Source organism: Symphalangus syndactylus, chromosome X, assembly GCF_028878055.3.
Source record: "Symphalangus syndactylus isolate Jambi chromosome X, NHGRI_mSymSyn1-v2.1_pri, whole genome shotgun sequence".
NCBI lineage: Eukaryota > Metazoa > Chordata > Mammalia > Primates > Hylobatidae > Symphalangus > Symphalangus syndactylus.
Window position 1 is genome coordinate 158,048,706 of NC_072447.2, and position 22,924 is coordinate 158,071,629.

General features: G+C 39.3%; 1 protein-coding gene across 4 annotated transcripts in view; it reads left to right on the forward strand.

Moving 5' to 3' along the window:
- Window positions 1-1,888: 1,888 nt before the first annotated feature.
- The window catches only part of VAMP7 (vesicle associated membrane protein 7), a 58,113-nt gene continuing 37,077 nt past the window's right edge, over window positions 1,889-22,924 (forward strand). Inside the window, exons 1-5 of one of the 4 annotated variants that reach the window (XM_055267780.2) lie at window positions 1,889-2,012; window positions 9,986-10,075; window positions 16,093-16,150; window positions 18,561-18,698; window positions 20,933-21,023. In XM_055267780.2, coding sequence (XP_055123755.2) covers window positions 1,894-2,012; window positions 9,986-10,075; window positions 16,093-16,150; window positions 18,561-18,698; window positions 20,933-21,023 — 496 coding nt within the window. In that variant the 5' untranslated portion in view covers window positions 1,889-1,893. Of the gene's footprint in view, window positions 2,013-9,985; window positions 10,141-16,092; window positions 16,151-18,560; window positions 18,699-20,932; window positions 21,024-22,924 lie in introns of all 4 variants that reach the window. The other 3 variants (XM_055267779.2, XM_055267778.2, XM_055267781.1) reach the window with 3 other exon arrangements.

The following is a 22,924-nucleotide window of genomic DNA, read 5'->3' on the forward strand; positions in this document are numbered from 1 at the left end:
TCTTGGAAAGAGCTAAGAGAATAAAGGGGTTCAAAAAGGAGGGACTAAGGGCCATGTGCGGTGGCTCATGCCTGTAATCCCAGTACTTTGGAAGACCGAGGCGGGTGGATCACGAGGTCAGGAGTTCGAGACCAGCCTGGCCAATATGGTGAAACCCCATCTCTACTAAAAATATAAAAAATTAGCTGCCTGTGGTGGTGCATGCCTGTAGTCCTAGCTACTCGGGAGACTGAGGCAGGAGAATCGCTTGAACCCGGGAGGCGGAGCTTGCAGTGAGCCGAGATCGCGGCACTGCACTCCAGCCTGGGCAACAGAGTGAGATTCCGTCTAAAAAAAAAAAAAAAAAAAGGAATAATCAAAGTAAAGTCCTGCAGAGTTGAAATATGGTAATGGCTGAAAAGTATCTATTTGTTTTAGCAACACTGTTGAGAATTTTGTCTGTAAAGGAGAGGTGAGAGAGAGATCACTAGCTTATCTGTGTTTGGTCTGTGTTTGGTGAGGGGGCTTGCGGTATGGGGTTAAGAAAGGTGACTTTGGAATGTTTTAGATGAGAGGAATTTTGACAGCCTTTAAGTCCTGATAGTAAAGAGCGAGTTAGCAGAGAGCCGTTGAGGAGTCATGCAAGGAAGGGTTCATCAGAGGAGCTTGACTCTGAGTTGGCAACAGGGAATAGGGATGGAAGAGGGCTGGCTTAGATCAAAGGAGAGTAGTCGTTTGTTATTATTATTATTATTATTATTATTATTATTGCAAAAAGAATAGGAGAAAGGATTGGTGAGGGGTACAAGAAAATTAGAAAATTTCATGGCGAAAGTAGAGGCAGTTCCTCTCAGATGAATTCTATTTTGTCTGTGAGGAAACAGGCAACGCTGCCTACTGAGACTAAGCTTGGCTCTCCGTTTATGCCGCCTACTCATTGCTGGTAGATTCTTTTTTTTTGGGGGGGGGTGGTTAATAATACATTTATTGCACTAAAATATCAGGTCCCCAGTTAGATGGATTTTCTAAGTATAACTTAGTATTTGCTTACCAGCAAGAAGTGGGCAACCCTAGGGAGGTATATTTCTTTTTTTTTTTTTTTTAATTATACTTTAGGGTTTTAGGGTACATGTGCACAATGTGCAGGTTTGTTACATATGTATCCATGTGCCATGTTGATTTCCTGCACCCATTAACTCGTCATTTAGCATTAGGTATATCTCCTAATGCTGTCCCTCCCCCCTCCCCCCACCCCACAACAGTCCCCGGAGTGTGATGTTCCCCTTTCTGTGTCCATGAGTTCTCATTGTTCAATTCCCACCTATGAGTGAGAACATGCGGTGTTTGGTTTTTTGTCCTTGCGATAGTTTACTGAGAATGATGTTTTCCAGTTTCATCCATGTCCCTACAAAGGACCCAAACTCATCCTTTTTTATGGCTGCATAGTATTCCATGGTGTATATGTGCCACATTTTCTTAATCCAGTCTATCATTGTTGGACATTTGGGTTGGTTCCAACTCTTTGCTATTGTGAATAGTGCCACAATAAACATACGTGTGCATGTGTCTTTATAGCAGCATGATTTATAGTCCTTTGGGTATATACCCAGTAATGGGATGGCTGGGTCAAATGGTATTTCTAGTTCTAGATCCCTGAGGAATCGCCACACTGACTCTGCATCCTCTCATTTTCCTGGATCCCTATAGGGCATTTGACGCTGTTTACCACAAGAGCTGTCGAACGAACGTGAGACACTCAGTGATACTCCAGTCGGAACTACTACTCCCAGAATGCAGTACGGCTCCTGGGAAGTGCGGGGGGTGCTGGGAACGCAGCAGGTCTAGCCCTGTCGCCCGCTGCCATTGGAGGAGCGCACCCACTCCCAAGAGGCCACGCGTAGGCGGGGGCGCTTCATGCGGAAGTCAGCGGTTTCCGGTCCCAGCCTCCTCTGGGAGCTGGCAGTTGGCGACTCTGCGCTGACCCGCGCCCCTTCCGTCCCGAGCCCGCGCGCCCTCAGAGGGTGCCCGGACAGGTAAATAGAGTGTGGGGCGCGCCCTGCGGGAGGCGGGGAGAGAACTGCGGAGGGAGGGAGGGAGGGAGGGCGGAGGTGTCGACGGAAAGGTGCTGGGGTGGAGCGAGGAGGCAGTGCAAGGGGTGACTTGGTCTTCTCTGGTGTCGGGACGGTTCCAGTTGTCGGGCAGGACCAGTTTTGGCGAGGTGCGTCTTAGGCCACTGGAAAGGCCTTGAGTTAAAGAGTGTCAGAATGCGTCACTGAAGCTGTCATTACAGGAGGGGAAAAAAAAAATGTTAACTTTCTCTCAGTTTGCATTCTACAAGACCTTTCTGTAGCATTTAAATCTCTTGAGATCGCCCGAGTCTTCTAAAAACTCTCTGCGTCCTTGTTCGATGACGTCACTTTCTGCTTCACCTTCTACTTCTGGCTGTTTATGCTCTTTCGTGGGTTCCTAGCCCCTTATTCGCCCTTCTTCCACTGCTCAGGATTGACAGTCCCCTTCTTCCTCTGTTCAGGAGCTGCATTTCTGCCTAGACCCGTTTCCTCAGCTTCAGACCTGTTTGGTGTTTTTATTAATGGCCAATGTTTGTTTATCAAATTCTGACCGCGTACTTTGGTAAATGCTTTACATCTCCCTCTCCCATAACTCTCACAAAGAGAGGATACAGTCATGTTTGGGATATTAATTCCCTTTCAATACCTGTGGCTGAGAGCAGATCCATTCATATATTTAACACATATTTATTGAATGGCTAGTATATGCTTGACACTCTTTTAAGTGCGGGGGATACAGCTGTAAACAAGACTTAGGAGGTTGCTACTCTCAGGAACTTACATGTTTGTGTCTAGAGGGGAAAACAGGAATAATCAGGATTATGTTTTATATTGGTTAATGCAGAATAAAACAGGTGGTTGACTTGAAAGGGTGGGATCCTATCCTAAGAAAGTCAGAGGGATCGGACTGGGTCTCAGGGCATCGTCCAGAAAGAATAGTTGTAAGACCAACAGGAGTAATCTTGATCTGTAACATGACTTTTCGTAAACACCTTTTCTTTCCCCCTGTCTAAGCAGTGTTTATTCTTCATTCTTCTATCTCCTCCAAGGTTATTGCATCAGAATTCATGGTTTATCTGTAGTTGGTTTATTCCTTCCAAGACCCAGAGGGAAGAGTGGGGGTTTGGATTACTATTAGCTCAACTGCTTTATCTTACTTAGAAAGATAGTCTGGTTGTGAAAATATTATTCTTACCAGGTCCTTCTGAATATAAAGTTATCTACCATTTATAGTATATTTAAAACCAAAATATGCTCAATGTTCACTCATTTATTCAACAAATATTTGAGGGAATATTAGATGGTAGGCACTGTGCTGAGCACTGGGAAAATAGGGTAAAATAGACACTTTGACCTCTCTTCCAAGGAGAAATAATCCTAACAATATACTGAGGAAATTCCTAAGGCATAGGCTGACACCTGCATTCCTGTTCTTCATCCGAGGTGAGATCATCACAAAACATTAAGACATTTCCTGAGCAATTGTGGACATTCTTAGATTATTCACTTATTATACTTTATTGCATTTATTTATATCTGTCTTTCCCATTGTTCTATGGCTCCCTCAAGTATAGGAGTCCCTTCTTCCTTAACTTTATACCTCTAGTGTCTATTTTGACTGTCATATAGTAACCCACCAGTACATACGTGTTGAACTGAAATAGAAAGACTCCCTATTTGATCAAGTTTAAATGACATGATTTGTACAAGGCCTTCTTTATGTAAGGCCATCAGCCGTATTCCACAACCTTCTCATTCACCAAAGGTGGACCATTCCATCTTATCAGGCTAGCTTATGTACCTTCTTTACCTTGTTCTCACCTCTATACCTTCTCTTCTTCCATCTATCCCTCCTAAAAGGATCTCCCATCTCTTCCCAAGCACCTTGTGTACCTCCTTCCATTAATTTAGTGGGCCAGTTAATTTAATAATCTCATGATACAGGGGTGGAAATTAATTTCCTTTTTATATTTCCTATGAAACATTCTGCCAATGAACTCTTGCAAGAATTAACATAATAGATCCTTCTGCAATAATATAAATAATGATACAGAATACTTTAAAAATTTTACATTGACTATCACCATGTGCTATGTAATGAGTTAATTCTACTACTTTATTTGAACAGTTGTATAACCTCTGTTCACACAGCGTGTTTTGATATCATTTGGTTTCTACTTGGTAGAAACACATCTTTTTTTTTTTTTTTTTTTTTTTGGAGACGGAGTCTCACTCTGTCACCCGCGCTGGAGTGCAGCGGCACGATCTCGGCTCACTGCAACCTCCGCCTCCCAGGTTCAAGCAGTTCTCCTGCCTCAGCCCCCTGAGTAGCTGGGATTACAGGCGCGCACCCTAATTTTTTTTTGTATTTTTATTAGAGACGGGGTTTCACCATTTTTGGTCAGGCTGGTCTCGAACTCCTGACCTCAGGTGATCCACCTCGGCCTCCCAAAGTGCTGGGATTACAGGCATGAGCCACCATGCCCGGCCAAGAAACACATCTTTGAGTATTACTTTCTCCTTAGCCTGAGGTAATTTAAGTGGTAATGTTATTCTGCCACATTGTCATTTTCAGGATGTCAGATAAAAGCCTCAAATATTAAAATTAAAGTTTTTTTTTTGTTTGTTTTTTGAGACAGAGTTTTGCCCTTGTTGCCTAGCCTGGAGTGCAATGGCGTGATCTTGGCTTACCTCAGCCTTCACCTCCTGGGTTCAAGCGATTCTCCTGCCTCAGCCTCCTGAGTAGCTGGAATTACAGGCGTGCGCCACCACACCTGGCTAATTTTGTATTTTTAGTAGAAACGGGGTTTCTCCGTGTTGGTCAGGCTGGTCTCAAACTCCCGACCTTGGGTGATCTGCCCGCCTCAGCCTCCCAAAGTGCTGGGATTACAGGCATGAACCACTGCGCCCAGCCAAAATTAAAGTCTTATTCCATGCAGATGTCTTTCAATTGTAAATCATTACTGCAAAAGACAAATTTTGTCTTTATAACTGATTAAAAACAACAGCAGTACAAGAGTGCTTGAGTCATGACTGCCATGAATTTAGGATGTGCCAACCTAAGATCAGCCAGATGCTTCTAAGATGTAAACATTAAGCATTGTCATTTTAGGTGATTTATTGATACCTATTTCTTTATAGACAGGAATGGAAGTGCAGTACTGAATTGTGTGCCATTGCTCATTTATAAGATACACATGTAGATGATCCAGAATATTCTTATACATTTTTCAGTGTTATCAAAATACAAATGCAGAATTAAAAGATTTCTCAAAACACATGGACTTGGCCTTTCCCCTTACTCAGTTACCTGAAACTGTCTTCAGCCTCTACTTGAAGATGCTTCTGCTGAGGAGGAGCATTTTCATCATTGCTGTTCTATTTTATTACCAAATTTTTTTATACAGGCAATTTCTTACTTACAAATGGATATATTCTAAAAGTACTGTTGTAAGCTTATTGTTTGGAACGCTGGATGCATTTTCTTCTATAAATAATGCTATCCATGATATTTACATTGTTATGCCAACCAGTATCATTTTATTAACTTTTAATTTAGTGGACTCGAAGACCTTCCCCACAATTTACAATAATTCCTCTATTAAAAAACTGCATTTATAATTCTCATTTGAATTCCCTTATAGCATATCTTTTTTTTTTAGAAACCCAACAACTAGAACAAAAATATCTTTTCTTTAGTCCCTTAATGTAGTAAAAACAGGCTTTTCTAAGTCCAAGCTGTTGTGGGTGACCCTTCTAGCCCTTAGCTCTAAGGACAGTCCTCCAATATGAGCAAGGAAAAAGAAGGGACAGAGGTTTTAGAGAGGGAGGCAAGTTGGGTGATATGAGTATCTGGAAAGGGAAGGGTAGGATTTATTTGGGATGAACAGTGAGTTTCTAAAATGGAAGTTTGCATTGCTTGTCAGCCGTTTGGCTAAGATCAGGTATAGTATCGGTTTAAAATGGGGGTTTATTGTGGGTTGAATTGTGTCATCCAGAAAGCTGTGTTGAAGTCCTAACCCGTGGTACCTGTGAATGGGATCTTATTTAGAAATAGGATCTTTGCAGATGTAATTAAGATGTAATTGAAAAGGAGGTCATACTGGAGTAGAGTGGGTCCTTGATCCAATATGACTGGCATCCATATAAAAGAAGAGAAGAGAGACAGAGAGAATGCAGTGTGAAGACACAGATACAGAGAACACCATGTGACTGCAGAGGTAAAGATTGAAGTGCTGCACCTCCAAGCCAAGGAACACCAAGGATTGCCACCAAACTATCAGAAGCTAGAAAGAGATAAGGAAAGGTTCTCCCCTACAGGTTTCAGAGGGAGCATAGCCCTGCCAACATCTTGATTTTGGACTTTTAACCCTCAGAACTGGTAGGCGATACATTTCTGTTGTTTTAAGCAACCAAGTTTTTGGTACTTTATTACTGCAGCTACGGGAAACTAATACACAGGATTCTTAGCAGGAATGAAGTAGAATTGGGATGATGGCTGTGGGACCAAGTGAGGAGTGAATAGGAGAACAAAGAGGAACAGTGTTGTATGGGGCTTTCCTTTATGTTGCATTATCTTTTTTTCTTCCCTTCTCTCTCTGGCTTATCTTTTCATTCCTTTTCTTCTTGGATCTTATCTTTATATAGCACCTTATGGTTTATTGGGCATTTACATACTGCTAATAATTAGCAGAGCCAGGTTTTCTAACTTCAAGTGCAGTGTTCATTGTGCCACAATTGTTTCTGTTATCCCAATACTCATCAAGACGTTATGGATTCTATTACAAGACACTTACAATGGGGGCAGGTAAGACTTCATAGGTGGGATTTTTAGCAGTATAGGAGAGAGGAAGGAATTCCTGTTAGTGACATCTAGAAGGAAAGTAAAGTTTCTGTTGCCATGTACCCACTGTTTAACAGTCATTTTTAAGTTGGGGACTGCTTTTATTGAACAAAACACTACTTGCCTATAACTTATATCCATTGTTCTAGTTATATTCCGAATAATGTGCTCCCTGTTGCAGGTGACTGTACTTTATATAAACTCAAAAACTATTGTCATGTTCCCTCCAAGTCCTCTCTTTCTCATGTTACATATCTCTAGTTCCTCCAGCCAGTCTTCAGATGACACAATCTCCGTGTCTCTCACCCATAGTGCCTCCCTTTTGTCCAATCGTTAAATATTCTACCCAGAATTGAATTCAGTATTTTACATATGTTCTAACCAGCACAGAGTGTAATGGGACTAGTACTTAAACAGGTCAAGACACCCTATTTCTTAGTGTACTTTGAGATTATGTAAGCATTTTTAAGCAATATCGCATACCGTTGGTTCATAATGAACTTACGGTCCACTGAAACACTAGATCTTTTTGTATTAATTGTTGCCAAGCTCAGTTTTCTTCTTGAACCTGCACAGGGACTGAGGCTGCTACTTTTTCATCTCTCTGTTCCAGAGACCATATGATTTCTTATCTATGTTTCTCTTTGTGTTTTTTTTCCTCTCTACTGTGTCTCTTTGACCCTAAGCAATGACCTCCTTCCTTGTTATGAAATTTCACTGATTGTTTTACAGTCTTCATTCTCTTTCTTTCCTTTCGGCTTCTGGGCCACCACACTTTTGGCTTTCCCATTTGGTCCTCCTCAGTCTTTGTGAGTCTCTACTTATCTACCATTCCCTCAACTGTTGGTTGTGCTTTGGGTTTTATCTTCGGCACTATTCGTTTTTTTTCTGTATGCAATATATCTTCAGCAAATAAATCATGTTTAAAATGGCAGATCTAACTGAGCTAATCTAGGAATAAAAGGGCACAGAATCAGTCCCGGAGGAAAGTCAACATTTAGAGGTCAGGTAGAGGAGGAAGAGTCAGCAAGAAGACAGAAAGAGCAGCCGGAGATGTAGGAGCATTTCAAGAAGGAGGGTTGGACTGTGCCTGAGAGATCAAGTAAGGTAAGAATAGAGAAGCAACCACTGTATTTTGCAATATAGAGGCTGTTGGTGACCTTAGGAAGCATGGTTTTCTGGAGTTCTAAGGGCAAAAGCCAGATTATAGTAAATAGAAGAGTTAAAAGGAGTCAGAGGAGCAGAGATAATGCGTAACAATGCTTTGAAGAAACAGAACAGGGCCAGGCACGGTGGCTCACACCTGTAATCCCAGCACTTTGGGAGGCCAAGGCAGGTGGATCGCTTGAGCCCAGGAGTTCAAGACCAGCCTGGGTGACATGGTGAAACCCTGTCTGTACAAAAAAATACAAAAATAGCCGGGCATGGTGGCACACACCTGTAGTCCCAGATACTCCGGAGGCTGAGGTAGGAGGATCACTTGAGCCTGAGAAGTGGAGGCTGTAGTGAGCCAAGATTGTGCCACTGCACTCTAGCCTGGAGCTTGGGTGACAGAGCAAGACCCTGTCTCAAAAAAAAAAAAAAAAAAAATGAAAAGAAACAGAACAGTAGGATCCACAGTTAGGGAGGCTTTAGGATCAAGGGAGATAAAGTATAAGACAGCAATTTGGAAACTATAACTTATTATGTATGTGTAAGGAGAATCCTAGAAAGAAGATGGCTGAGATCACAACGCTGGGGAACAACTTCAATTAGAGAGTAGGAATGAAAAAGAGACCCCCAAAAGACATTCAGCCCAAGAGACAGATGAGCACCTTCTGCTCTGTGTGCTGTCCTTCCATGCTGGGATTGCAATAAGGAATCTGCACATTCCTTGATCTCAAGCAGTTTATAGTTTGCTATTGTGTTTCACAAAGTATGTTTGTGTGAGTCACCTGCATCCAGACAGACTTGTATTAAATACAGATTCCAGGGCCCTACCTCAGGCCTAGGGAATCAGAATTTCAGGAAGTGATGCCAAGAGTTTGAATTTTTAGCAAGTGACTCATACTCTGCCACACAAGACGATTCGTATTCCCACTACAGTTTGATAACCACTGGTATGTTGGGTACTGAGCATGTTAACAAATAAGAGTAGGTTTAACAGTTAATTGAAGACTAGTAAAGGATTTGTTCATCTCTTTTTATGTTTATGCCATTAAATAAGAGAAGCTGGGTTTGTTAGGTGGGAAATAATAGCACATATTCATAGGCAGACATAAGGAAAATAATTTTAAACTCATGCCATATCGTTTTAGTAATGTTTTGTTTATGAAGGGTCTTACCATTCCTTTCTTGTGGAAGCTTTGAGTTATTTTCACTTTGTTTCTGTTATGGATAATGCCTTTCTACTGGCAGTGTACAGTAAAAGGCTAAGATTATGAGCTCTAGAACCGTACTGCCTAGGTTTAAATTGCAGCTCCACACTTACTAGCTCTGTAATTTGGGGGAAAGTATTTTAAGTCATCTGTGCTTCAGTTTTCTCATCTATAATAGAAGTATCATAATAGTGTATAATCTCATTGAGTTATGAGGATTAAATGGATTAATAATTATAAAGTACTTTAAATGGTACCTGGCACATAGTAAACAATAAATATAGGCTATTTTTATTGTTAATAGTTATCTTTGTGAATCTAGAGTCTTGACTTCTGTTGAACTATTTCTCTAGGATAAATTTTCAGGATGGAATTTCTACATTAAAGAATGAAGACATCTTTATGTCCCTTTGCTATCTATAGTCATTGCTTTTCAAAAGGGTGATATCTGTTTGTGCTGTAATAATTTGTAAATGCAATCCATCAATGGTGTGTGTGTGTATATGTGTTTTGTATGTCTCTTTATATGAATGTATACGAGCATGGCTTAGGTTGTAAGTTTGTAGAAAACTTTGACCTTCTTTTTAAGCCTGCTCTTAACTCTGTTGTTAAGTTTCATGTTATAGTACCTCGTTAGATACTATCTCCAGGTAGTATGTTGATAAATGATAGTAAGTTACTTTTGAAAGATTATGTCAAAGAAACATTCTAAATCTGTGTCTTTTTCCTTTTGATAGACTGAAGCCATGGCGATTCTTTTTGCTGTTGTTGCCAGGGGGACCACTATTCTTGCCAAACATGCTTGGTGTGGAGGAAACTTCCTGGAGGTGACAGAGCAGATTCTGGCTAAGATACCTTCTGAAAATAACAAACTAACGTACTCACATGGCAAGTGAGTTCTGTTCTGCATGTGGTAAGGGATGAAAGAAGGGAATTCTGTTACTCTAATCAGAATGGCAGAAAAGTAGAAAACAAGCTTCTAGGTACATAATTTGAATAAGCTGACAGAATAGTAACCTTCACCAACTTAGAAAATATATCTGGTTTTGTTACTTATAAATTTAACTTGTAATTATTTTATTCTATTATCGAAGTGATATTTTGAAGAAAGATATGAAAATGTTAAATGTAAAAATGACTTTGCTCTAGAGCTGTGTGATACGTGAAATAATTCAGATAAGATAGATAATGTTCCTTTGTTCATTCTTTCAGTAAATATTTACTGAGCACTTAACTATTGCCAGGCACTTTGCTTGGTGCTGGGGATATAACAAGATATGTAGTATTTGCCCTCATAAGGGTTATAGTTTAATGAGGGAGAAAGTCAAATCCACGATGTCAAGGGTTGGGGGGTGGGAAGTAGTAGATAGGAGGATGGTATTCCAAGTAGAAGGAACAGCAGGTAGAGAAGTATGGAGGCAAGAGATCATAGGGCGGGCATATTTAGGGAACTGCAGACCGTTCTCTGTGACTGGTGCCCAGGATGCTGAAAATAAAGCTAGAGAGATGGGTAGAAGAAAAGTCATGTAGGGCCTTGTAGGCTGTATTAAGAGCTTGGACTTTACCCTGTGGGCAGTGGGAAGGCATTGAAGATTTTCAGCCAGGGTGTGGCACATTCAGGTTTTATTTATTTATTTATTTATTTATTTATTTATTTAGAGGCAGAGTCTCACTCTGTAACCCAGGCTGGGAGTGCAGTGGTGTGATCTTGGCTCACTGCAACCTCCATCTCCCAGGTTCAGATGATTCTCGTGCCTTAGCCTCCTGAGTAGCTGGGATTACAGGCGTGCACCACCATGCCCAGCTAATTTTTGTATTTTTAGTAGAGATGGGGCTTCACCATGTTGGCCAGGCTGGTCTCAAGCTCCTGACCTGAGGTGATTCGCCTGCCTTGGCCTCCCAAAGTATTGGGATTATAGTCGTGAGCCACCGTGCCTGACCCACAGTTTTTGCTTTAGAAAGATCGCTCTGGTGGCTTATTAGAGTGGCCATAGATGGGAAATCTTAGTAATTAGTTTTGAAAAGTGCCTCAGCCTTCCCCATTGGCACTTAAAAATCTTTTCTTACTTAACCCAGCCTTACTTCCTTAGTTCTTATCTCAGAATGAGGTCCTTATTACTTTCTATGGCTAACCCCTTATACAGTTTAAAGTCCACTCTAAGCTACTATGAGAGAGACCCCCAAGATACAGTATTAATTTTAATCAGATAGTCCAGAGATGAGTGGTTTGGGATGTTGGGGTGGCTCTGCCGTTTCCAGTTCCCTAATTCCCAAAGCAATTAGTGCTTTCCACTTCTGGCCAAGGCAGCTCCTTTGGTGCTTGTTATATCCCAGTGCTTGCCCAGTAATTTTAAAGGCAGGGCCCAGAAGTGGCCTGATATGTTGAGAAGTTTCCACTTATATCTTACTGTTCACTACACAGTCATGTAGCTAGCATAGCTAGAAGGGAGGCCAGGAATTGTCATCTCTGGCTATGCAGTCGTAGGCTCAACTAAAACACTGTTACTCTGGAGGAAGTTATAGGATATCAGGAGATGACTTGCAGTCTTCCAGTCTACTCTTCTGGCCACCCAGGTATTTCAGTGAACCTTTCTTCCCAAACATAGAATACGTCTCTTCTCTGAGAGAGGTAGCTCCAAAGACCTATCTAGTCACTGTGTTTGGCTCCAAGTCCAGCATGTCTAGGTGGTACACAGTCCTCTCCATCAGGCCCTGGTGTGGCTCCTGTGGTCCACTGACCATAAAGTAAAAGATAAGTCATATGTTTTCCCTGTTTTCCCAGCCTAACCCAGTAGACAATGGTGAAATAAGAAAAGGATCATCACAGTGAGAGTTACAAACTCCCATTTGGAAAAGGGAAGAATGAGAAACATGTAGAAGTCGTTGCTTTACAGTAATGATCAAATAATTGCCTCACACAATTTCAAAGACTCCCTGTTCTGACCAGGAAGTGGTTAGTGGTTCTGCTTTCTTGGAGGAACTCCCTCACCTTTTTTCCCTGACTCCTGGCTTTGTTCTCCAGGAAGTTCTTCCTTTCTGGTCACATCCAAAATGGTAGTTAGAGAGTATATCATCTTTGAGAATTGTACACATTTTGTAGTCCTCTTGCTGCCAGCGTAGGTTTGTGGGCCTAGAGGTTAGGGGTTAAATAATCTTATCCTCTTAGGATTTTGGCTTTATACTTTCTCTAAAAATGTATTAGACTTACAATCTGTGTGTTTCTAGGCAGTTCCTGGGAAAATGTCCAGGGAAAGCACATGTAGTCGTCCTTTTAGAGGCAAGACTGGGAAATAGGGCATATATCTTCCACTCATGTATTATGAGCCAGAATTTAGTCACAGCCATATGTAGCTTTAAGAGAGTATAGAACATGGAATCCAATTAAAATGCAGTTATAGTAAAAGGAGATGTTACTGTCTGCCATGCCTCTGCCTGTGTCTCTGATCTAGCTGTGTTATTTCGAGCTTTGGTACCTTTGTTTCATGCTTTTGTTATCTTCTGGGAATGCTGTTCTCCTCCTAAGCCTCCTTGTAAACTTTTGCGCACTTTACAGGTCCCAAGTGAAATACTTTCTTAATTTGTACTTTAATGCCTTTTAGAAAAGGGCAGTTCTGATCATGTTCCTTCCTTTGGCAGATACTGTCTACCCTCAAGGTAAAATTCCTTAACGGGACTTGGAATATTATTCAAGATCTGACGCTTTTTCCTTCTCTGGACTCATCTTTTACTACTTTAGTCCTCAGTTTTGCTTTCCAGCCATACTTCATACTTAGCCATTTACAGTTCAATGCTAGGTTCTTTCTCTCTTCCTAGCCTTTGCAATAGCTGTTACCTTTTACTGGAATGTATTTATCTACTTAATTTTTTAAAAATCTCACTTTGTGTTCCTGAGCTTAGATGTTTCCTTTTCCGGAAACCCCTGAACATTAACACTGAGTCAGTAGCATCTAGTTTGTTCATATTGTAACACTTTTCACACTGTATTATTATTATTATTATTATTATTATTATTAATTATTGAGATGGAGTTTCGCTCTTGTTGCCCAGGCTGGAGTGCAATGGCGCGATCTCAGCTCACCGCAACCTCCACTTCCTGGGTTCAGGTGATTATCCTGCCTTAGCCTCCCGAGTAACTGGGATGACAGGCACACGCCACCACGCCTGGCTAATTTTTGTATTTTTAATAGAGATGGGGTTTCACCATGTTGGCCAGGCAGGTCTCGAACTCTTGACCTCAGGCGATCCGCCCACCTCGGCCTCGCAAAGTGCTGGGATTACAGGCGTGAGCCACCGTGCCTGGCCTCAGACTGTATTATAGTTGAAATGATTGTTTATTTCTATACTGTGACTGTAGGCTTCTTGATGGCAGGGATCATACCTTGTTACCTTTTGTGGCCTGTGCACCAAGTGACTCACAAGTCTGGTTTAGGAGAAACAAATTTTATGGGGAAAGTGATGACTTTCATTTTGGGCATGTCATGTTTAAGCTGTCTATGGTATGTCCAGTTGGATATGTCTAGTAGACAGTAGTGTAGGTAGTCCTGGAGCTCAGGAGATAGGTCAGATGTAGATTTGGGAATCATTAGCATAATTGTGGTAGCTGAAAACAAACTACAACAAAACATGAGAGTGCATGCTGCCCTCCAGAGAGTAAGTGTGAAAAAAGCAGGAGGCTAAGGAAGCTAGAAAACATTAGTGTAGAGGGAAAGGGACTATGATATAAACCAGGTATATTAGCCTGCTTGGGCTGCTATAACAAAATACCATACACTGAGTGGCTTGAACAACAGATACTTGTTTCTCACAGTTTTGGAAACTGGGTGAGGTGCCTGCTAATTCAGTTCTTGATGAGGGCCTTCTTCCTGGCTGGCAGATGGCCACCTTCTTGCTGTGTTCTCAGGTGGTGGAAAGAGAGTAATCTCTTTCTTCCTCTTTTAAAGCCACTAATCCCATCATGAGGACCCCACCCTCATGACCTCATCTAATCTTAAGTGCCTCCCAAAGGCCTTGTCTCCAAATATAGTCACACTGTAACATGAATTTCAAAAGGACACAGTTCAGTCTATAGCACCAGGCAAGCCTGATGTCAAGAAATCTAGGGAAGATAAAACATTTTCCAAAAGGAAGTGGTCAACACTACCGTATGTTTCAGAGAGAGCCACTGGATATGGCAATGTGGAAGTCATTGGTGGAAATGGTGCAAATAGTTTTAGAGGATTGGAGGAAAAGATTTTGCATGAGTTCCTATATCTCCTTGTAATTCATGTCAGTCCTCTGTGAACATTAATATAATTCAACAGGTACCCCTGTCTATCCAGTTTATTACCCAAGGTACAAATGTGGGAGGCAAAATTCAGTTAACCTGTCTCGTGCCGGTCACCAAGTTCTATAAATGCTACCTCCTATCTCTCTTCTCTGTCCCTTTTTCTTTATTACCCATTCTACTTAGTTTATTTCCCTCCTCATTTCTTACCTGGTATACTGCAGTAGTCTCCTGTCTGGTCCTCTTTTGAGTCAGTTTTCCACACTCTAGCCAATGTGTCCTTTTTTTTTTTTAATGTGTCCTTTTTAAAGTGCAAATCTGATCACGCCCTCTGTATGCTAAAACCTTTGGATGTTTATTCATTATTCTTAGGATAATGCACAGTGTGGTTTATAAAGTCTTGTATAACCTGGTTTTTGCTTACTTCTCCAGCCTCGTCTGTCCAGATAATTTACTTTTTCTTCACATTCTGTACTCTAGTCATGTGAGCCAATTTTACTTTCCTAAATCTATTACGTGCTGTTTTACCTCTAGGCCCTTATGCTTGCTGCTTCCTTTCTGGAAAAACTCTTAGCTCACTTTTTTTGTTTGTTTTTTTTTTTTTTTTTGAAACAAGGTCTCACTTTGTTACCCAGGCTGGGGTGCAGTGGTGCAATCTCAGCTTACTACAGCCTCAACCTCCTGGGTTCCAGCGATCCTCCTGCCTCAGCCTCCCAAGTAGCTGGGACTATAGGCTAATTTTTGTATTTTGTGTAGAGACGGGGTTTTGCCATGTTGCCCAGGCTGGTCTTGAACTCCTGAGCTCAAGCAATCTGCCCGCCTCAGCCTCCCAAAGTGCTAGGATTACAGGCATGAGCCACCACGCCTGGCCTTTCGCTCACTCTTTACCTTGCCATCTGTTACTTATTCTTTAGGTCTTAAATCAGACATCACTTGTTCTGGGAAGTCTTTCTGGTTACCCTTTGGCAAATCTCCATTTCGTGCCTCATCTGTTAATATGTCCCCAGAGCACCATGTACTGCCTTTAACTTTCCTGTCATCCTGTTTGCCATGCTGCACTGTAATTCCTTACACTGTGATCCCTGTGAAGACTGGGACTTGGTGGTTTTGCTTTTTTGTATCCTCAGCATCCAGCACAGTAACTAACTCAAAGTGGATACTCAAGTGTTGAGAATTTGGTAGAAAAGATGTTTGCTTTAAGAACTTAGGAAAAAGCAAAAAAAAAAAACCATATGGCCTATTGGGGGTTAATCTTAATTACATGCTCCTCCTAAGATATCATCTCTTGTTCATGCTTTAAGAGTCCAATTATGCTTTTGCAGCTATCGTTCTAATGGGTAATACACATGCTGTTGTGCTACGTAGCTAGAATAGAGATCTTCTTTTTATTTCTTACGTACTTCTACCAGTTTGACTTGAAAGAAACAGGTATATTGGGAAGGGGAAGAGGGAGAATAGACTGTATCCATAAGTAATATGGTGACATTGGCAGTACTGAACGTGCTTATACGTAGATAGAAGATAGAAGTAAAAGTGATGTTGCTTATAACCACAGTAAGTTTTATATCTTTTATTCTACAGTTATTTGTTTCATTACATCTGTCAAGACAGGATTGTATATCTTTGTATCACTGATGATGTAAGTAACTTGAAGACATATTGCTATTTAACTATGTGTACTGTTAATACAGCCAGTTCTTAATTATCTATACCAGGGGTCCCCAACCCCCAGGCTGCAGACCGGTACAGGTCTGTGGCTTGTTAGGAACCAGGCCACATAGCAGGAGGTGAGCGGCCTATGAGCATTACCATCTGAGTTCCGCCTCCTGTCAGATCAGCAACAGCATTAGATTCTCATATGAGTGCGAACCCTGTTGTGAACTATGCATCCGAGGGATCTAGATTGCATGCTCCTTATGAGAATCTAACTAATGCCTGATGATCTGAGGTGGAACAATTTAATCCCGAAACCATTCCCCCTCCCCCAGTCCTTGGAAAAATTGTCTTCTACAAAACCGGTCCCTGGTGCCAAAAAGGTTGGGGACTGCTGATGGGCAAAGGTGATGCGAACTTTACATAGCTGGAATTGTTAATATTTTGCATTTGTCATATACAGCAGCAAATGTTAAGAAAACTTGATACTGGCGTATGTGCAAATCAACTCAATTTTGGTAGAGTTTTAGCTTAGCCTCTTGCAACTTCTATATTTATTCTATTTTGTAGTGAGAATTGATGTTCATAATTATAATTCTTTGATATCAAAACCTCTCAAAAATTGTTTACCTGGAATGTTAAATTAGATAATGTCATTCCTTCTATCAGTAGTTAATGAATTCTTTAATGTATGTGAACTTTGGAAAAACAAAATTACAATACATTATGATCAGGTATATAAACCTGTAGTTTACATTGGTTAGGTATGACTATTTTTCGGCTCTCAGCCCAAAATTCTCAGTAACTTAATGATGTCATTAAGGTCCTTTCTCTTCTCTGCTTTCCTCCGTGTCTCCTTCTTCCCAGACAGGTTGCCATTATGGTTACGTAGAGCTACATAGTTATTTATTCATGTCGAGAGAAGAGGGACTGTGTCTTCTTGAGTGTCTTATTGTAGGAATGAGGAAGCTTTTCCCAGCTGCATGCCCTCCCCTCCCCCTGCTTTCAAAGTGAACTTCCTTTCATGTCTTATTGGCTGCATGCTCATTTCTAAACTGCCTACTGACAAAGAGACTTGGAATTGGCATGGTTGCCATAGATCAGGGTTCCTAATCTTTATTGTATCACAGACTCGTCACTTGTGGGACACTCCCAGAATGTTTTTGTTTTCTTTTTTTAATTTTCCTTTTCCAGAATGCTTTTAAATGCATAAAACACAATTCTAACAAAGCCAATTATATTGAAATATATATATATAGTATTCAAAATATTTTAAAAATTTGATGTAGTAATATATATGCTTCTTTATGAACTCATTAACAAGATCTAGTCATGGGTCTAATAACTAATAATCTTGATGTGATGGGTGTTGACAATATTTTGAGATATCTATAACTGTGATGGTATATGAAAAAAGATTTCTGTTGGTGACAGTTACAGGTACTGTTTAATACTACCTCAATTATGAATATACTACCTATATTCACAATTGAAATATAAGTTAACGATTGATAAAAATAATGATGTGATTTTCTTTTTTTCTATCCAAGTTCAAAGGCCCCTTGAATTTGGACCATTGACCCCAATTTAAGAACCCTTGGCTTAGACTAAACATCTTGGGTGAAAGGGAAATGACTGTCAACCATAGTGAGCATCACAATGACTTTTATCTCTGGCTTCACAATATTTTCCAAAAGTACAAAAAAATCCAGCTATATGTGAAATTACTGATGTGAAAGAGCTTGGAGTAGAAGAAAAATAATAATGAAATCTGGGATAGAGTCGAGCCTCATATTTCTTGAGGTATAGTTTGATACACACATACACATATATACATAAACACACATACACATTCATTTTTTTCCTCTAAGGTATTCTTCTAGAGAACACACATACTTTTTGGCTGGCTGGGATTAGACATGAGTATGTCACTTGATCTTTTCAAATATACCACCACTATTGAAAAAATTCAATTTGAAGTTAATATCAGTAGTATTAGCTGTATGTGTGAAAGACTCTATGATTATTATGGGATTTATTAAACATATTCTTGTGCTGGGCCTTCTAATAGATCCTATGAAATATATGGAGGAAGTAAAATCCAATTCCTGATGTCAAGAAGTTGATAACCTAGGTATCATTATCTTCAGTTGTCAATGACCAGATATATCTGGATTCACTCTCAGCTCTTTCATTTACTGGTTGTTGGACCTTTGGACAAGTTAGTTACTTTTTCAGAGCGTTCCTTTACTTATCTTTAAGATAGGATCAATGCTAGTTCCTCCTCAGAGAATCATTGCTCAGTAAATGTTAGCTGTTTTTTATTGTTGTTCTTAATCACTCACATCATCTTTGTTTACTTTCTAAATGTGAGTTCTGTGTTGATCTCTTTTCAGGATTTTGAACGTTCCCGAGCCTTTAATTTTCTGAATGAGATAAAGAAGAGGTTCCAGACTACTTATGGTTCAAGAGCACAGACAGCACTTCCATATGCCATGAATAGCGAGTTCTCAAGTGTCTTGGCTGCACAGCTGGTAAGATCTTTCTCAGGATAAGGTATTTTGATTTATATCTTCTTTATTTACCTTCAAACACTATGAATCTAGGGGGCCCTGACCTGCAATATAGTTTTCTGATTGTGTTACTGTAAGTCAACATAATAAAACTTCCCTGATTAAAAAAAAATGTAAAGGGGCCATTTTAGGGTAGAAAACAGTGATATTCTTTATTATCTCTGTATTCTCTATTAATAGTGGTCACAGTGTCTCATGATTGGAAGAGCATTAAAGATCATCTAGTTCAACTACCCATCTGATGCTTAAATGTGTTCAACATGCCAAATGATCTTTTAACGTGCACATAAACCTTCTACCCTTCTATGAGGGAAATTTAATTTTCTAACAACCCAAATTAATAATTTGAAACTCTCTTCATCCGTATGAATCCCTAATTGTCAGCTTAGTGAGGTTTTACATGTGTATATACCTGTGAAATACCACTGTACTCAAGACAGCATTTTAATCACCCTAAAAATTTCCCTCATATCCCTTTTCAGTTGGTCCCCTCCCCCACACTTTGCCCCAGGCAACCACTGATCTGTTTTCTATCACTATAAATTAGTTTTGTCTTTTATAGAACTTTCTGTAAATAGAATCAAAAAGTATGTACTTTTTTGTGTCTTGCTTGTTTCAGTCAGTGTAAGGCTGTTGATACTCTTCCATGTTGTATAAATCAGTAGTTTTTTCCCCTTTTTGCTAAGCAGTAGTATATGCATATACCACAATTTGATTATCCATTCACCTGTTGCTGGATATTTGGGTTGCTTCCAGTTTTCAGCTATCATGAATAAAGCTGCTGTTAACCTCCATGTATAAGTCTTTGTGTGGACATATGTTTTTATTTCTCTTTGATAAATACCTAGGAATGGAATTGCTGGGTCATATGGTAGGTGATGTGTAATTGAAAAAAAAAATCACCACTTTTTTTTCCAAAGTGTTTGTAACATTTTATATTCTCATCAGCAGTTCCAGTGTCTCTGCATCCTTGCCAATACTTGATGTGGTCTTAAATTTTGCCATTCCAGTTGATGTGTAATGGTATCTCATTGTGGTTTTATGTTTTCATGATGTCAGACACCTTTCAAAATGCTTCCCTTTTATCCATGAAACTATTTGAGTATTAAGACCTAAGCTCTAGCTATGATTTTGTTGTGAGTTAAAAAAAAAAAAAAGCTGTATTGTAATTGAATACTTTCACTTCTCCTGTGGTTTTAATACTCTGGGTATTACATTTCTAAATTTAACACACACACACACACACACACACACACACACACACACTCTCTTCTGGCAATAAAGTCCCTTTAAATTGGTTACTTGTAAACCTTTATTATTCAAACAGTTGGTTTGTTTCATACTCCCCACTAGGAAATGTTCATCTATGTAAAACTGTATAAAACACTACCAACAACAAAAATACCAGTACTTAGTCAAAAATAAATAGGGTCAGCTAGAAACAAAACTTTCAAATTAACCAGTTTATCATTAGCTCCAGATCTGTGTGACCTTCTGAACAAAATCTCTACCTGTTCTTTCATCTGTAAATAGAGATAATAATAGCATCGTTTCATAGAGTTTTAGGATGGATTAAATAATATCCCGTTTAAAGCACTTAACACAATGAAATGACTGGAACATTGTGTATTAAGCAGCCCATAATTGCTAGCTATGGATAAATAATTTCAAAATATATATTATCAGTGTCTTAGATTCTAGATCCTGTGAGAAGCCAATAAAAATAGTTTATATGCTGTGATCCTGGCAGATACAAGAACAGATGCTGAGAAGCTGGGCCAGCCCCTACCTCATCATACTCAAGAAGTGGGGAACAGTTTTGCAGCATTCTTCCCCCACTGCCGCAACTACAGTCTTCTTTTTCTCCTTTCTTCCTTGTCTGAGCACAGATTATATATCTCCCCCAATCTCTGCCCCACAAGTCACATGTATGTTTGATATAATGTTTATTTTTATTTAAAATAAGGTAATTTTTAGACTACATACTTACAGTTTGTATAGAAGCATTTTTTAATGCTGCCCATATTTTTTCCTGGGTATTGTAACATTTTTCCAGTGAAGTGACATGTATCTTTTATATCAATAGAGACATAATTTTATAGCATTCCTCAGTGTAAATTGTCATTCCCCTTAGTTTTGTTTTCCTATTGTAAATAATGTCTGGGTACCATAAGTTAAAACTTATTTTCTTATAGAAGCATCACTCTGAGAATAAGGGCCTAGACAAAGTGATGGAGACTCAAGCCCAAGTGGATGAACTGAAAGGAATCATGGTCAGAAACATAGGTATGTTTCATGCATGTGGGCAAAAATGATAAAGATTACTTGACTGGGGTCAAATTATTCTAGAGAAGCCAAAATAGCACTTCCTTATTCTTACCATTGGAACTTAATTGTCAGCTGAGACACCTATGATACTGTCTGCTTGTGCAAATGGCTTCTTCTTTGTCCTTGCAACTATTCTTCATTCTAAATTTACTAGTTTGCTTAGCAAGACTAATTTCTAAGAACCTTATGATAATTCAGCAGTTTAGAATAATTTGGTCAGTTTGATTGTACAGTATTTCACTGAGTTAATGTATCACGGGTTACCTAACCTTGCCTGAATTTTGGACGCATAGGTTCTTTAGCACAGTGTTACTCAGAGTGCTGTTTTGCAACCAGATAAGGAGCTTGCTGAAGAATGTCAATGTTGTGCTTCCTTCACTGAGGCCCTCTTGCTATGAAAATGTCAATTGGACTGAACAGTATGCTTAGAGACTTAGTCAACCAGTTGCAAACACGCTTAAGTAGGACTGGTTTAGAAGTTTATCCTACAGTAACAGTACTGTTATATTTTTGTGCCTATTATGTTTTTCTTATTTTCTTGAGATTAATTGTCAGGAATGGGATTAATAATCAAAATGCGCAAACATTTTCATGGTTCTTGATATGTACGTCTCAGCTATTTAAAGTGATTTCCTTTGATTGATTTTAGTTTTAATTATATATCTAGATAGAGACTAGAGAATCTGTTGAGACAATGACTACTTATTTTTACTCTTTTTTTGTCACCAAATGTATTTATTTTGCCCGAAAGTGGAGGCAGACAATTGCTACAGTATTATTTATTGCAGATGCATAAAGTTTCCAGAAAAATCAACATTTTTAATCGACTCCTTTTAAATGACTTATTTTTAGAGTTATAGAAACAGCAAATTTAAAATGTGACAAGAACATTCCCAGTTAATTCCCTTTAATTTTTTTAAAAGCTTAATTGAAATATAATTCACATATCATATAATTCACCCATTTAAAGTATACAGTCAGTGGTTAGTATATTCACAGAATTGTACAACCATTGCTGCAATCAATTTTGTAACATTTTTATCATCCCTAAATGAAACCCTGTACCCATTTGCAGTTGCTCCTCATTTCTCCTCAACTCTCAGACCTAAGCAACAATTAATTCCCTTTTCATCTTCATAAATTTGCCTATTCTGGACATTTCGTATAAATGGAATCTTGTAATATGTGGCCTTTTGTGTCTTCGTTCACTTAGCGTAATGATTGTGAGGTTCATTCATGTCGTAGCATAAATCAATACTTAATTCTTTTTTATGACTAATAATTCCAATGCATTAATGCATTTTATATGTCTACTCATTAGTTCATGGTCTGGTTATTGTAAATAATGCTGCTATGAACATTTGTGTACAAGTTTTTGTGTGAGCATATATATATGTTTTTGGTTCTCTTGCTTACATACCTAGGAATAGAATTGCTGGATCACATGGCAACTCTATAACATTTTTAGGAAGGGCCAAACTTTCTAAAGTGACTGTACCATTTATACCTTCCTAATAGCAATGTATGAGGATTCTGATTTCTCTACATCCTTGCCAAAACGTATCTTTTTTGATTATACCCAGTCTAGTGAAATGAAATGGTACTTTATTGTTATTTTGATTTGCATTTCCCTGATGACTAATGATGTTGAGCATTTTTTCATGTGCTTATAGGCCATTTGTATATTTTCTTTACCTTGGGAGAAATGTCTATTTAAAAATACTTTGTTGTTTTTAAGTGGGTTGTCTTTTTATGGTTGAGCTATAACAGTACTTCATATATTCTGGATACTAGACCCTTATCAGATACATGATTTTCAAATATTTTGCTCTATTCTGTGAGTTGTCTTTTCATTTTCT